Consider the following 14,352-nt stretch of genomic DNA (forward strand, 5'->3'; position numbering starts at 1 on the left):
TATGTGAGTGCTGAATCACTAAATTGTACATCTGAAACTAATATTATACTGTAAACTAACTGAAATTTAAATAAAAACTTTTTTAAAAATTTAGATACCATAGTATATATTAGATCCCCAGAACTTATTCATCTTATAACTCAAAGTTATAAACCACCCTCCTACATGGTTTCTAGGGGTTTAACTTTTTTAGATTGCTTCCACATATAAGTGAGATCATACAATATTTATCTTTCTCTGTGTAGCTTATTTCACTTATTTTTCTTTCCGATAGTTTTTAGTATATAGAAATGCAACTGGCTTTTGTATATTGATTTTGTATCCTGCAACTTTACTGAATTCATTTATTAGTTCTAACAGTTTTTTGGTGGAGTTTTTTTAGGGTTTTTTAGGCATAAGCTCATGTCATCTGTAGAAACAAATTTATTTCCTCTTTCCAATTTAGATGCATTTCTTTCTTTTTCTTGCCTAATTGCTCTGGCTAGACTTTTAGTACTATGCAGAATAGAAGTAAAGAGAATGTCTTGTCTTTTCCCCGATCTTAGAAGAAAACTTTCAGCTTTTCACTGTTGAGTATGATAGCTGTGGGCTTATCATATATGGCATTTATTATGTAGATCTATATTTCTCCTATATCTAATTCATTGAGAATTTTTAATGTGAAAGTGTTGAATTCTGTCAAATGCTTTTTCTGCATCTGAGATGATCATATGATTTTCATCCTTCATTCTGCTAACATGATATATCACATCTATTGGTTTGTATATGTTGAAATATCCTTGCATTCCCAGCATAAATCCCATTTGATGATGGTATATAATCCATTTAATGTACTGTTGAATTTGGTTTGCTATATTTTGTTGAGGACTTTTGCATCTATGTTCATCTGGGATATTGGTAATTTTTTGTGTCCTTCTCTGGCTTTTATATCAGAGTAATACTGGCTTTGTAAAATTAATTTGAAAGTGTTCCCTCCTCTTCAATTTGTTGGACTAGTTTGAGAAGAACTGGCATTAATTCTTCTTTAAACATTTGGTAGAATTCACCAGTGAAGCCATCTATATGGTCCTGGGTTTTTCTTTGCTAGAAGATTTTTGATTACTGATTCAATCTCCTTACTTATTATTGGCCTGTTCAGATTTTCTCTTTCCTCATGATTCAGATGATTCAGTCTTGGTAGGTTGTCTCTTTCTAGGAATTTATGCATTTCTTCTAGGTTATACAATTTGTTGGCATATAATTTTTCAGTCTCTTATGAGTGTATTTCTGTAGTATCAGTTATAATGATTCATTTCTTTTTTCTTCATTAGTCTAGTTAAAAGTTGGTCTACTTAATCTTTTTAAAAAATGAACTCAGTTTCATTCATCTTTTCTATTGTTTGTCTGGTCTATTTCTCTTATTTCTATTCTGAATAATCTTTATTATTTCCTTCCTTCTGCTGACTTTGGGCTTAGCATGTTCTTCTTTTTCTAGTTCCTTCAAGTTATGAAGTTAGGTTATTTGAGATCTTTCTTTTTTCTTAATGTAGGCATTTATTCCTATAAACTTCTTCTTGATCAGCTTTTGCTGCATCCCATTATTTTGGTATATTGCCCTTCCTTTTTATTTATTTCAAGATTTTTAAAATTTCCTTTCTGATTTCTTCTTTGACCCATTGGTTGTTCAGGTGCATGAAATCCACAAATTTGTGAATTTCCCCATTTTCCTCCCATTGTTGATAGTAGTTTCACACCACTGTGGTTGGAAAAGATACTTAATATGATTTCAATCTCCTTAAACTTGTTAAGACTTGCTTTGTGACCTAACGTATGATGTATCATGGAGAATGTTCAGCATATGCTTGAGAGGAACATGTATTCTGCTGCTGTTGGATAGCATGTTTTATACAAATCTTTTAGGTCTATTTGGCCTAAAGTCTAGTTCAAATCCAATATTTTCTTATTGATTTTCTGTCTTGATGATTTATCTGTTGTTGAAAGTGGGGTATTGAAGTCCCCTACTATTTTTGCATTGCTATGTCTATTTCTCCCCAGATCTTTAAATATGTAATATATCAGGGTGCTCCAATATTGGATGCATATACATTTACAACTATTAAATCCTCCTGGTGAAATGATCCCTTTATCATTATCTAATGACGTTCTTTGTCTCTTTGGGACAGTTTTTGACTTAGTCTGTTTTGTCTGATATAATAAGTATAGCTACTTCTGCTCTCTTTTGGTTTCCATTTGAATAGAGTATCTTTTTCTATCCCTCCACTTTCAGCCTACATGTGTCCTTAGAGCCAAAGCGAGTCTCTTGTAGGTAGCACCTAGTTGATGTTTTTTTATCCATCCAGCCACACTATGTCTTTTGATTGGAGAATTTAATTCCTTTCCATTTAAAGTAATCATTGATAGGTAAATACTATTGCTACCTTGTTAATTGTTTCTGGTTGTTTTGTAGATTGTACCTTTTTCTGTCTTCCTTTGTGATGTAATCAATTTTCATACTGGTATGCTTTGATTTCTTTCCTCTTTCTTTTGAGGGTCTATTAGAGGTTTTTGCTTTGTGGTTACAATGAGGCTATTTAAAATTTCTTAGAGTTATAACAGTCTATTTTAAGTGAACAATAACTTCTACCAAATAGAAAAATTTCATCCTTTTATTCCCCTTCCTACAGGGTTTTTGATGTCACAATTTACATCTTTTAAAATTGTGTATCCATTAACAAATTATTATTGCTGTTGTTATTTTTAATACTCTTGTCTTTTACATTTTATACTAGAGTTAAGTAATTTACACACTATTCTTACATTATTATTCTAAATTTGACTATGTACTTAAGTTTCCCAGTGAGTTTTATACTTTCATTTGTTTTTATGTTATTAATTAGCATCCATTCATTTTAGCTTGAAGAACTCCCTTTAACATTACTTTTAAGGCACATCTGGTGTCAATGAACTCCCTCAGCTTTGGTTAATCTGGGAAAGTCTTTGTATCTCCTTCATTTCTGAAGGACAGTTTTGCCAGTTAAAGTATTCTTGGTTGGCAGTTTTTTGTTGTTGATTTTAGCATTTTTACAATATTATCCCGCTCTCTTGGCCTGCAAGGTTTCTGCTGAGAAATCCACTGATAGCCACATGGGGGTTCCCTTATATGTGAGGAGTTTCTTTTGCTATTTTCAAAATTCTTTCTTTGTCCTTAATTTTTGGCAGTTTTATTATAATTAGTCTTGGTGAAGACTTAACAAAAATTTTTTAATGAAGTATAGTTGACACAAGATGTTAGTTTCAGGTATACAACATAGTTATTCAACAACTCTATAAACTATGCTATGTTTACCACAAGTATAGCCGCCATTTGTCACCATGCAATGCTATTATAATACCATTGTCTATATTCCCTATGCTGTGCCTTTTATTCTTGTGACTTTCTTTGGGTTGATATTGCTTGGAGTCTTTTGAGTTTCATATGTCTGGATGTTCATACTCAGATGTTCCAGTTTGGGAAGTTTTCAGCCATTATTTCTTTAAATAAGTTTTCTCTCTCGGATCCTTCTCGGATTCCTATAGTTCATACACTGTTTTGCTTGATGATATCCCCTAATTCACATTGGCTCTCTTCACTACTTTTCATTCCTCTTTTTTTCCACTGACTAGTTAATTTCAAATGACCTATGAGCACTGGGTGTTACACGCAAACAATGAATCATGGAACACTACATCAAAAACTAATGAAGTACTATATGGTAACTAACATAATAAAAATTTTTTTTTAAATTTCCTTTAGTGAAAAAAAAAGGACCTATCTTTGAGTTCACAGATTCTTTCTTTTGCTTGATAAAGTCAGCTGTTGGTGGTCTCTACTACATTTCTAAATTTCATTCATGGTATTCTTTGGTATTCATGGTATTCAGCTCCAGAATTTGTTTGGTTCTTTTTTTATTATTTCTCTCTATTGAAATTCTAGTTTTGTGTATTGTTTTCCTGATTTTATTGAGTTGTCTCCTCTTGTGGCTCTCTGAGCTTCCTTAAAACAATTATTTTGAATTATTTGTCTAGCAATCAATAGATTTCTGTTTCTTTGGGGTCCATTATTGAAAAATTATTGTATTCTTTTGATGGTGTCATGTTTTCTTGACTTTTCATGTTTCCTGTAGCCTTGCATTGATGTCTGTGCATTTTATGAAACAGTTACTTCTTGCAGTAGGTAAAAAGAGCAATAATGTTAATGTCCTCTTTGGTTTGGTATTTCCAAAAAGTTTTTAAGATACAAAAAATGTATGGCTATGTGAGGTCTCCAGCTACCATCTAGATCAATTTCATAATTTTACAAATGAGGGAACCTAGGTCCAAAATGGACAAAAATTATCAGCTTTTCAGGGGCAGAGCCAAGTCTACTGACTTTCAGGTCAATGTTTTTCTAGAATATGAATACAAATATCAAGTAGTTGAACAAAAAATTTTTAATCTTTTTATTTTAGCAGGTAGTCACCCTGGCTTAGCATGCAGATACAAACATCTCAAGGTAAATTCTTATATAAATTGGATCTTATGTTTGGATCATGGTAACTTATCCTCTACAATACAATGCTTCAATACAATGCTTTTATTAAGGTCTCTGCTAAAAAACAAGGAGGGATTTCTTCTTGTACTATAAAATTATTGTTGAAGATACTATACATATACAGTTTAATACTCCCTAGAACAGGTTCCACATGATTAATTCCTTTTAGATTTAATAGCAGGGAAGAGTCTGATCCTTTGGAACCTGTCCCTTGGATAATACAAAATATGCTACTTAGGTCTTCATTTTTGTCTTAGTGGCTAGGAAGCTCAGATCTAAATTTAATGTTTTAATAATTAGTAAATATTTAAATAATTTTAAATAATTAGCAAATCCTCTTCCTCTTCAATATCTTGATTTTCTATTACAGTATTTTGTTATATACATGTATAACCATAATTCAAATTCATTTTGGAAGTGGCTATAATAAAATAAAATAAAACAAAAATAAAATAAAATAAAATTCAAGATCCCTTGAAACAAAAGTTTTAAGATTACATATTCTTTGCTCACTAATATGATGGGGAAGTAATACTATAGTGGGCCTAGAAGGGAGCAAGGAGAATTGGAGAGCTACATGCAAATTATGAAGGAAGAGTGCAGAAGCAAATATACTTTGTGATGAGGTGACCAGAGTTTTACTACTACCAACCTGAAGCCAAAAAAAAAAAAAAAAAAAAAAAAATGGAGATTTAAGTTTCCTTACTTTCAAAAGGACTATACCTCCCTAGAAACACCTTCCTGCTAGGAAGTGAGCAGCAATTCAGAAGAACTTACTACATCTTATTACATCTCCTCACTTCACTGTTGGTTTGGTGACATCTTAGATATCTACAATCTGGCTATACACAAAGAACTTCGACAGATGCTGTGAGGAATTCAACTTAAATCATAACAGCTGTCAAAAATCAAACAATCATCACAGCTTTCAAAAAGAAGAAAACTCCACCACAAACATCCAAATAGCCACTTTTTTCCCCTGAATAATAAATAAAAGATATAAATTCTGTTCTATAGATACAGTCTTACTGACAAAATACCCTAAATCATAAACCACACTCTTCCCCCCGGAAAAACCCACAATTACAAAAAAATATTATGCTCTGAATGACAGTTCAAAGCTAGTCCCCCTTGTTAATTAAAATGAAGAATTTCACCTAACATTTCTTAATAATTTCTTACAAGGGGCATTATGCATACTTAGATTTTACCTCTTTCAATATCATCCATTGGAGATGCTGGGGACATTTTGTCTTCAGATGGAGAATGTTTCACAAGATTGGGAGTCCTAGATGAAGTCCGCAGGTGTTGCTGCTGTTGCTCTAAACGATACTGAATTTTACTACTTCCTTCAACTCTGCAATTAAGAATATCAAAGGTTGAAACAGGGATGATAGAAATTTAACAACTGCAACTTACAAAGTTAGTAAAATGGACACCTTATTCTTTTCCCTAGGGATCCTTAAAATGATATTCAAAAATTAAAACATTAACTTAGTTCATTATTTAACAAATGTTTATTTAACAAGTACTTATTGAGCCCTACTTATACGCATGACATACACACAGATCCAATGGGGGATACAAATGTGGATAAAAACAAGACTACTGCTCAAAACTGAAGAGATGAGACATACACAAATCACTAAAATAAATGGAAATTATACATAAGTGTATAACAAATACAACATATCCCCTAAATTCATTTCTGTTAAAATCAAATCACTTTCACAGTTTTCATTTCTAACTTTAAGACATGTTACTAAAGGAGATTCATATACTTTCTTTCGAATACTTTTAAGAGTATATAATACAGTTATGCTTGACTTCTGTATCTTCCATTTCCAGTCACCAAATCCCGTCAGTTCTACCTTCACAGAGTGTTTAGAACCTCACTGTTCTCTTCATTACCACTTCCAAAAATCATAGTTTATGCATTTTTCTGTTTCCCACATTGTTTCATTTTACTCAACTTGTCTGATGGATTAACTTGTTTGGTGGTTTCAAAAAAATGTAAGCATGTCAATCTACTTATACATGGGCACAGAAACAAATCTCTGCTCTATTCAAACAGGTCTTACTCACTGGCTCCAAATAAGTCAGATAAATTCCTGCCTTCAAACTTTGCCTACAACTTCATGTTCTCTCTGATCAATTATTTTCCAAACTTTCCTACTAATAAAAATTACTGGGTCAGGGAGGGGATGATAAAAATAGAGCTTCCCAGGGTCCTTCTCTGATCTGAAGCTGGATTTGGGAACTCATATTTAACAAGCACCCATGGTAATTCTTATCATAAAGTATGTTTGGGAGAAAAAGCCCCAAATCGTTTTTCTTTTTTTAAAAAAGTTTTTATTTAAATTCTAGTTACTTAATATACAGTGTAATATTAGCTTCAGGTATAGAATTTAGTGATTTACCACTTATATACAATACCTAGTACCCATCACAAGTGCCCTCCTTAATCCCCACCACCCACTTAACCCACCCCTCCAACCGCCTCCTGTCTGGTAACCATCAGTTTGTTCTTTATAGTTAAGAGTATGCTTCTTGGTTTGCATCTCTCTTTTTTTCCCCCTATGATTGTTTTGTTTCTTAAATTCCACATGAGTGAAATCATATGTTATTTGTCTCTCTCTGACTTATTTCACTTAGCATAACACTCTCTAGCTCCATCCATGTCGTTGCAAACGGCAAGACTTCATTCTTTTTTATGGCTGAATAATGTTCCATTATAGATATACATATACCATGTCTTCTTTATCCATTCATCAGTTGGTGAATGTTTGGGCTGTTTCCGTATTTTGCTATTTGTTTATAACGCTTCTATAAACATCAGGGTGCATGTATCCCTTTGAATTTTTTTTTAAAGATTTTATTCTTTTATTTGAGAGAGAGAATGAGAGATAGAGAGCACGAGAGGGAAGAGGGTCAGAGGGAGCAGCAGACTCCCTGCTGAGCAGGGAGCCCGATGTAGGACTCGATCCGGGGACTCCAGGATCATGACCTGAGCCGAAGGCAGTCGCCTAACAAACTGAGCCACCCAGGCGCCCTCCCTTTGAATTTGTAACCTCTCAAGGCATCAATAAGGACTCCCAAAATGCTTCAATCAATAATAACTTCTCCCTTCCTTTAAGTCCTAGAACAATTTTTTAAAAAGATTTTATTTATTTATTCGACATAGAGAGAGATAGCGAGAGCAGGAACACAAGCAGGGGGAGTGGGAGAGGGAGAAGCAGGCTTCCCACTGAGCAGGGAGCCGGATGCGGGGCTCGATCCCAGGACCTTGGGATCATGACCTGAGCCGAAGGCAGATGCTTAACGACTGAGCCGCCCAGGCGTCCCAGTCCTAGAACAATTTTTGTCTATGCTATTTTTATGGCTTTTAGTGTAGGTCCCTTACATTACATGATAATGCCCCACCTATTTGCAAACAAAAATTTGAGATGGCTATACTCTTACTGACTTTTTAAATGGAATGATCTGTTAATCCGATTAAAATGCAGACATTTTGAGGTTTAGTATTTGTATAAGAAACTTTCCTTTTTCTAGTGTCTTACATATTCTAGGTGCTCAATAAATTTTCACTAATGAAGATGAAATTGTTTTGGAGAGTGTATAATGGCTCTTTTCAGTCCAATTCTATGAAAGCATCTACAATAGAATAAAAGGTATACCTACACATACAGAAAACATTCAGAAATAAAAAGCTTTTATGTATCATAGGACGAAGTGATAAAAGCTTTTGGCTAAGGATCTCTACCAAATTTAAACTTGGAAAAAGATTAAAACATTTTTGTACCAGACAGAAATAATTCTTGTATAATAATGTGACTTAATCCAATAATTTCTTTCACTGACATTTCCTTAGCAATTTATTTGTTGATAAAGCAATTTATTTCATTAACCACATACCTTGTTTTTTTTACAGTGATGTTGCTGCTGAGTTTTTCTAGTCGGCATTCTCCAGTGTCATGGTTAATAATTAAAATGCATTCCTTTAAGTAAGGTTTCTTTGAACCTCTGAAAACACTTACTGGTGGAGTTGAACCCTGTTTAAAAAGTTAATTATCATTACTTGAAATTTATCACAGAAATTCAGTTGGGAGGGCCTTTGAGATCTTCTGTTTCTCAATCTATGTTATACTTCAAGTCACCTAACTTCTTAAGTTTATTACTCAGACAACAGGGATTCGTAATAAAAAAGACAGAGATGAAGCAAAGCTGAGGTCTCAAACCTGCTATCATTGAGGAAGGGGAATAGAGGAAGTACTTGCCCTAAAATTTGTTTCATTGGTCTACAACAGGCAATTTGTATTCAATTTTAATACAGCCAACACATTTTACAGATAAGGGAACAGAAGCCCTGAATCATATTTCCTACGCATCTTCTTCTTCCTTCAGAAGTTTAGTTTTTTAAACTGGTATTTTCTTAAAGAGGTGCTTCCCTATTCAGATCACCTATTACACTAAACCTCACTAATTAATTTTAGCATCATTAAAAGTGGGACAACCAGACAAATCCTTCATGATGTGATATAAAAGAAAGTAAGCAGCATCACCTATAAAGTATTCTTGCCTAAACACACACACACACACACACACACACACACACACACACACACACACAGAATCTAACTCTTATCAAACCTTCAGATATAACTATCAGTTTACAGCAAATATAAGGAATAGAGGAAGAAATGAGTAAGATACCCCTAAATAGCAATCCAAGGACTCAAATTACAGTTGATAAGAGATTTGTGCAATATTATTCTTAAAGATATTTGTATTCCTACTTAAAATAGGTCTTAAAATTATGATACATTATTGTACTTTGAGTTCCTAAAGAATAAAGGACAGGATCATAATTTCTTTTCTTGTTCCTAGCACCTAAAGTACCAAACCCTTCAAAGATACTAAATGGATATTGAATATGAGCAATATGAACATTTTGATTCTAAGTAACAAGTTAAATAAGGTTTTCATACACCTGCCTTCCACACTTTGAAAAAGTTTTAAAAAATAAAGTTTTTTTCCTTATTAAATTGAGCACCATTCCTATTTTAAACTTTAATTACTGCCTACTCCCTTATTCCATACCCCAAAAAAAGGGGTATTAAAATATTAAAGTACCTGGAAACTCCTAAGCATATGACTAAATAACTATTGTGAGCAAATGAAATTTAAATTAGAGGCAGCCTGAAAGATAAGGAGGACTCAGCCACCATAGACCTGGGGGTAGAGGGCTCCAGGAAAAAGGAACAGCAAATACAAAGGATCTGAGGCTAGACAGATGAAGTGAGAGGGAAGGGGTGTGGGAAAGGGAGATGAGCTTGGGCAGATGGATGAGGGTTATATCCTGAAGGGTCTTGCTGGCCGTGGGAAGGATTTGAGATTTTTTCTGCAAGTCATGAGAAGCATTTGGAGGCCTCTAAATAGAAGAATGACCATTTATTTATTTATTTATTGAGAGCATGTGACAGCACGTGCGAGCAGGGGAGGGGCAGAGGGAGAGGAAGAGAGAATCCTAAGCAAGCTCCATGCCCACCATGGAACCCAGCATGGGACTGGATCTCAGGACCCTGAGATCATGACCTGAGCTGAAATCAAGAGTCTGATGCTCAACCAACTGAGCCACCCAGGTACCCCTGGAATTACCTTTTAAAAAACTGTCTTATAGGGGCGCCTGGGTGGCTCAGGCGTTGGACGTCTGCCTTCGGCTCAGGTCATGATCCCAGGGTCCTGGGATCGAGCCCCGCATCTGGCTCCCTGCTCTGCGGGAAGCCTGCTTCTCCCTCTCCCACTCCCCCTGCTTCTGTTCCTGTTCTCGCTGTCTCTCTCTCTGTTGAATAAATAAATAAAATCTTAAAAAAAAAACTGTCTTATATAAACATATGTGAACATCTATAGAGCTCTAGACACTGTTCCAAGTGTTCTGTATGTACAACACTAAATTCATTCAATCCTCAAAACAAATAAACAAAAACTACTGAATACATCCAATCATCTCCATATTTACTGCTATTACCCAACTTCAGAACCCAATCATCATCTCACCTAGGTTCCTATTATCCTCTGACCTACTCTCCTTCCAGTTTTGTCCCCCATCTACTGACAGGGCAATCTGATCATGCCTGATTATGAATACCAGGAAAGAAAATTAATCAGTAATGGAAGGGAAAAGCACAATTGTACTCCCAGATAGGAGGGGGAAAAAAGAAAGGAAAGAAGAGATGCTTAATGAAACTAATAAAATACAAATGAGAGAAAAATTAAAATAACAAATATACTAAAGATGATAGATATAAAAATCAAGTACATCGGCTTTGAACTAAATGTGGATAGAATTCTCTTAATAAAAACAGAAAGTGTTGAACGGGTTTAAAAATAAAACAGAATAGGGGCACCTGGGTGGCTCAGTTGGTTGAGCACCCGACTCTTGGTTTTGGCTCAGGTCATGATCTCAGGTTCATGATCTCAGGATTGTGAGATTGAGCCCCACATCAGGCTCCATGCTCAGTGTGGAGTCTGCTCGGGATTCTCTCTTTTCCTCTCCTTCTGTCCCGACCCCTGCTCATGTGCTCTCTCTCTCTCTCTCTCTTTAAAAAATAAATTAATAAAAAAAACCCAACAATATTCTGTTAACAAAAGATATACTTAAACTGTCAGCTAAATAAAAGAAACAGACACTGAGATTCCATGAACATGCAAATCAAAAGAAAGCAAAGGTGGCAATATTAATGTTAGACAAGATAGTATTTAAGCTTAAAAAAAGGGATTAAAAGATATATATGATAAAAGATACAATTCATTAAAAAATATAACTGTAATAGGATGCTAAAATAGAACCAGTCCTAAAATAAGCTGAGGTCCCAAGCATGTGGTGGGCTATTCTCTTATTTGAGCTAAATACTCAGTGGACAAAATCAAACCAGGTTCATTCTGGAAGGGATGTTGCCCAAGAGGGTGGTTTAGTGGCATAGTAGTACATCTGACATATAGAATTTTCACAAGTCCAGTGTTTGGGGGCAAAAGTCATAAGCAACCATTAGAGATGCATTTCCTGCATAATAGTAAGTTAGTAGTAGTTGGAAGTTTCCAGTGGACTATTTCATTAAGTCCCACAAAAGTACTCCTCAAGATAGAGACAGCACTAAAGAATGCCAAACTTGGACAGCACCAATGACAAATCATAATAGTTAATTAAGTCTTTTCCCTTCAAAATTTAACATTTTGAAATTTTATAATAGTCAACTATAGAGAATTATTTGTAAGGAAGAGAGATTTGTAAATGTCCAATATTAATCAACTTAACAACCTTCATTTTTATTAGGTTCTTTTACTTGGTACTACCAAAGAAAATCCAGAAGAATGAAAATTAGAAAATCTACCCAATGAAGGAACTGCCAGAAACTTAAAATATTCTTAAAAGTATAGTATAATAATGGGGGTGGGGAGGGATGTGTTAGCCTGGTGATGGGTATTAAGGAGGGCACGTATTGCATGGAGCACAAACAATGAATCATGGAACACTACACCAAAAACTAATGATGTACTGTATGGTGACTAACATAACGTAAAAAAAAGTATAGTATAATAAAAGTTCTATTTTATAGGATGACTTCCAGCTTCTAGTCATTTTTATCCAGATGATGAAAGCAAGTTCATAAAGAGAGAATCTAAATGCCTCAAACTAACAATCATTAGATTTCCACAAAATTAAGAACTCTGAAGAAATGTAAACCTCCTACTTGTTAAAGAAGTTCTTTACTTAAGGGAAGAAAACCCACAAACTGTATTTGAGAAGGTAATTTCTATTGTTAATCACAATTGTTCCAGGACTGAATGGCCAGCAGAAAAAAAATATTTGCTGTAGAAAGCTGGTAATTTTAACTGTTCTCTTTCATTCAGCTGTCTAAAAGGGTTATAGGATAAATTACACTATAAAAAGATAAATTCTTTTGCATTACACATTAGGCCCTTTTTTTAACTGATTCCTAAATACCTTTCCATCTCCCACTATGTCCCTAGTGGACTCCTTCTGATCTAGCCACAGTGGCTTACATTATAGTTCTTCAAATGTAACAGACTTTTTTGTTGCCTTGTCTTAGCCCATGTCTTTTTCTTTTCTCTGCCTAAAATGTCTTCTCTTTCTTTTACCTGGGTAACTTCAACTCTTCTTCAACACAGCATACCCTGGGATCTCTTCTCTCTCCACTGAGTTCTCTTCTGCACTTCTGTAATATTCTGTGTATACCTCTGTGACAGTCCTTATATTTCTATATTATAATCAGTTATTTCCTGTCTTCCTCATTAAATGGTAATATTTTTTGGGACACTGACCATGTCTAGTCTTCTGCTGTATTCCCAATAGCTACCTGGCATAGGAGTTACCACACAGAAGGTACATGTATATATGGCCCATCTGTCTGTTTCTCTTTCTCATACACACATATACACACACAAATATTGAGACATATTCTTTTTGGATATATCTCTGGTGGCCTGGTTGAGGGGATGTTACTTCTTCCCAAATTATTTCTTTGTTGTTTTAGAAATTTACAATTTGAAGGCTTGAAGACTTCCTTCTATACTTGTCATTCCCTAAAGAGATATTTCAATTGAGATCAAACCCAAACACATAGTGGATGGTAACTCTTGCTTAAAAAAGGATATGTGTGAATGAGAAAGTTTTATTAGTAAATGTAGGAATTCCCATATGCTTGTAATAGAAGAGCGTGCAAGGTATGAGGATGGAAGGATTGTTAATTTGAGAAAAGAAAATTGTACATGGCAAAGAAAAACCCAGCTAAAGTTTTTTTGCAAACCAATCATCACTGATCAATAATCCTATAATCTGAGAGCAGGCTGGTGGTACCTGTTATCAACTTAAGGCTTTTCAATAACTTTTAGAATTAAGGGGATGTTTTAGGTTTTTCTTTAATAAACATCATAAAGCAAAAAAGCCTTAGATTTGTGGGTACTAAATTTCCAAACTATTTTAGAGATGCCAGCTTTTCATAAAGAGTAATACAGAAGTTTATTCATCCACATGTCTCACACTGAATTGGTTGTTCATTTCCTTCAGTTTGTAAGGGAGCAAATGAGAAGTCTCCCCCACAAATTTAATTAACCTTAGGAAAACTTTCAGAGGCAGCAACTGATAAAGTCTGACATAACAGTGGGGGACTGATAAATATAAGTGTTGGACTCAATAAATAGTGTTGGACTGATAAAAATAAGACTAGAAGACTAGAGGATAGAGAGCTTGCTTGCTCTACCTCTAATCACAACAAATCATCTCATAAATGCATACAAGAGAATGTTGATGACTTGGCACAAAATCATTTCTGTTAAAAAAATTAAACAAAACAAAGAAAAAAATCTCAGTCCGGTGCTTTCTCGGTATGTTAAAATATAAAGTTACAGTCTTTGTGTTCTGAGTATAGATCAAGTCAGCATAAAAGAAAAAAAAGAAACAAGCTGAATGCAAAGAAACTTCTAACTCAAAAACTGAGAAAACTAGAGCAACAAGTAATTTGTCTATTTATGTAAATAGTATTTGACAGTGTTACTTGGAAAAACCCAGAAATTTTTAAATGTACAAAACTTTGGTTAAAGCCTCCCTGACCTAGCCTCTTTTCTAAACCATTCCCCAAACCATTGCTAAAATCACTCTAAAAGCACAAATTTGATCATGTTACTACTCTGCTTAAAAACCTCTAATGGTACTCTAATACCTATGGAATAAAGTCAAAATTCTACATTAGAAGATAATATATTTTTCACAGTCTGATCCCAAT

General features: G+C 34.4%; 1 protein-coding gene across 1 annotated transcript in view; it reads right to left on the reverse strand.

The window, feature by feature from the left end:
- EAF2 (ELL associated factor 2) overlaps positions 1-14,352 on the reverse strand; it is a 41,014-nt gene that overhangs the window by 16,788 nt on the left and 9,874 nt on the right. The window contains exons 3-4 of the mRNA XM_027585574.1: positions 8,465-8,601; positions 5,761-5,906 (exon numbers count right to left, since the gene is read on the reverse strand). Of these exons, the coding sequence (XP_027441375.1) occupies positions 5,761-5,906; positions 8,465-8,601 (283 nt within the window). The remainder of the gene's footprint in view (positions 1-5,760; positions 5,907-8,464; positions 8,602-14,352) is intronic.

This window comes from Zalophus californianus, chromosome 1, assembly GCF_009762305.2.
Source record: "Zalophus californianus isolate mZalCal1 chromosome 1, mZalCal1.pri.v2, whole genome shotgun sequence".
Taxonomy (NCBI): domain Eukaryota; kingdom Metazoa; phylum Chordata; class Mammalia; order Carnivora; family Otariidae; genus Zalophus; species Zalophus californianus.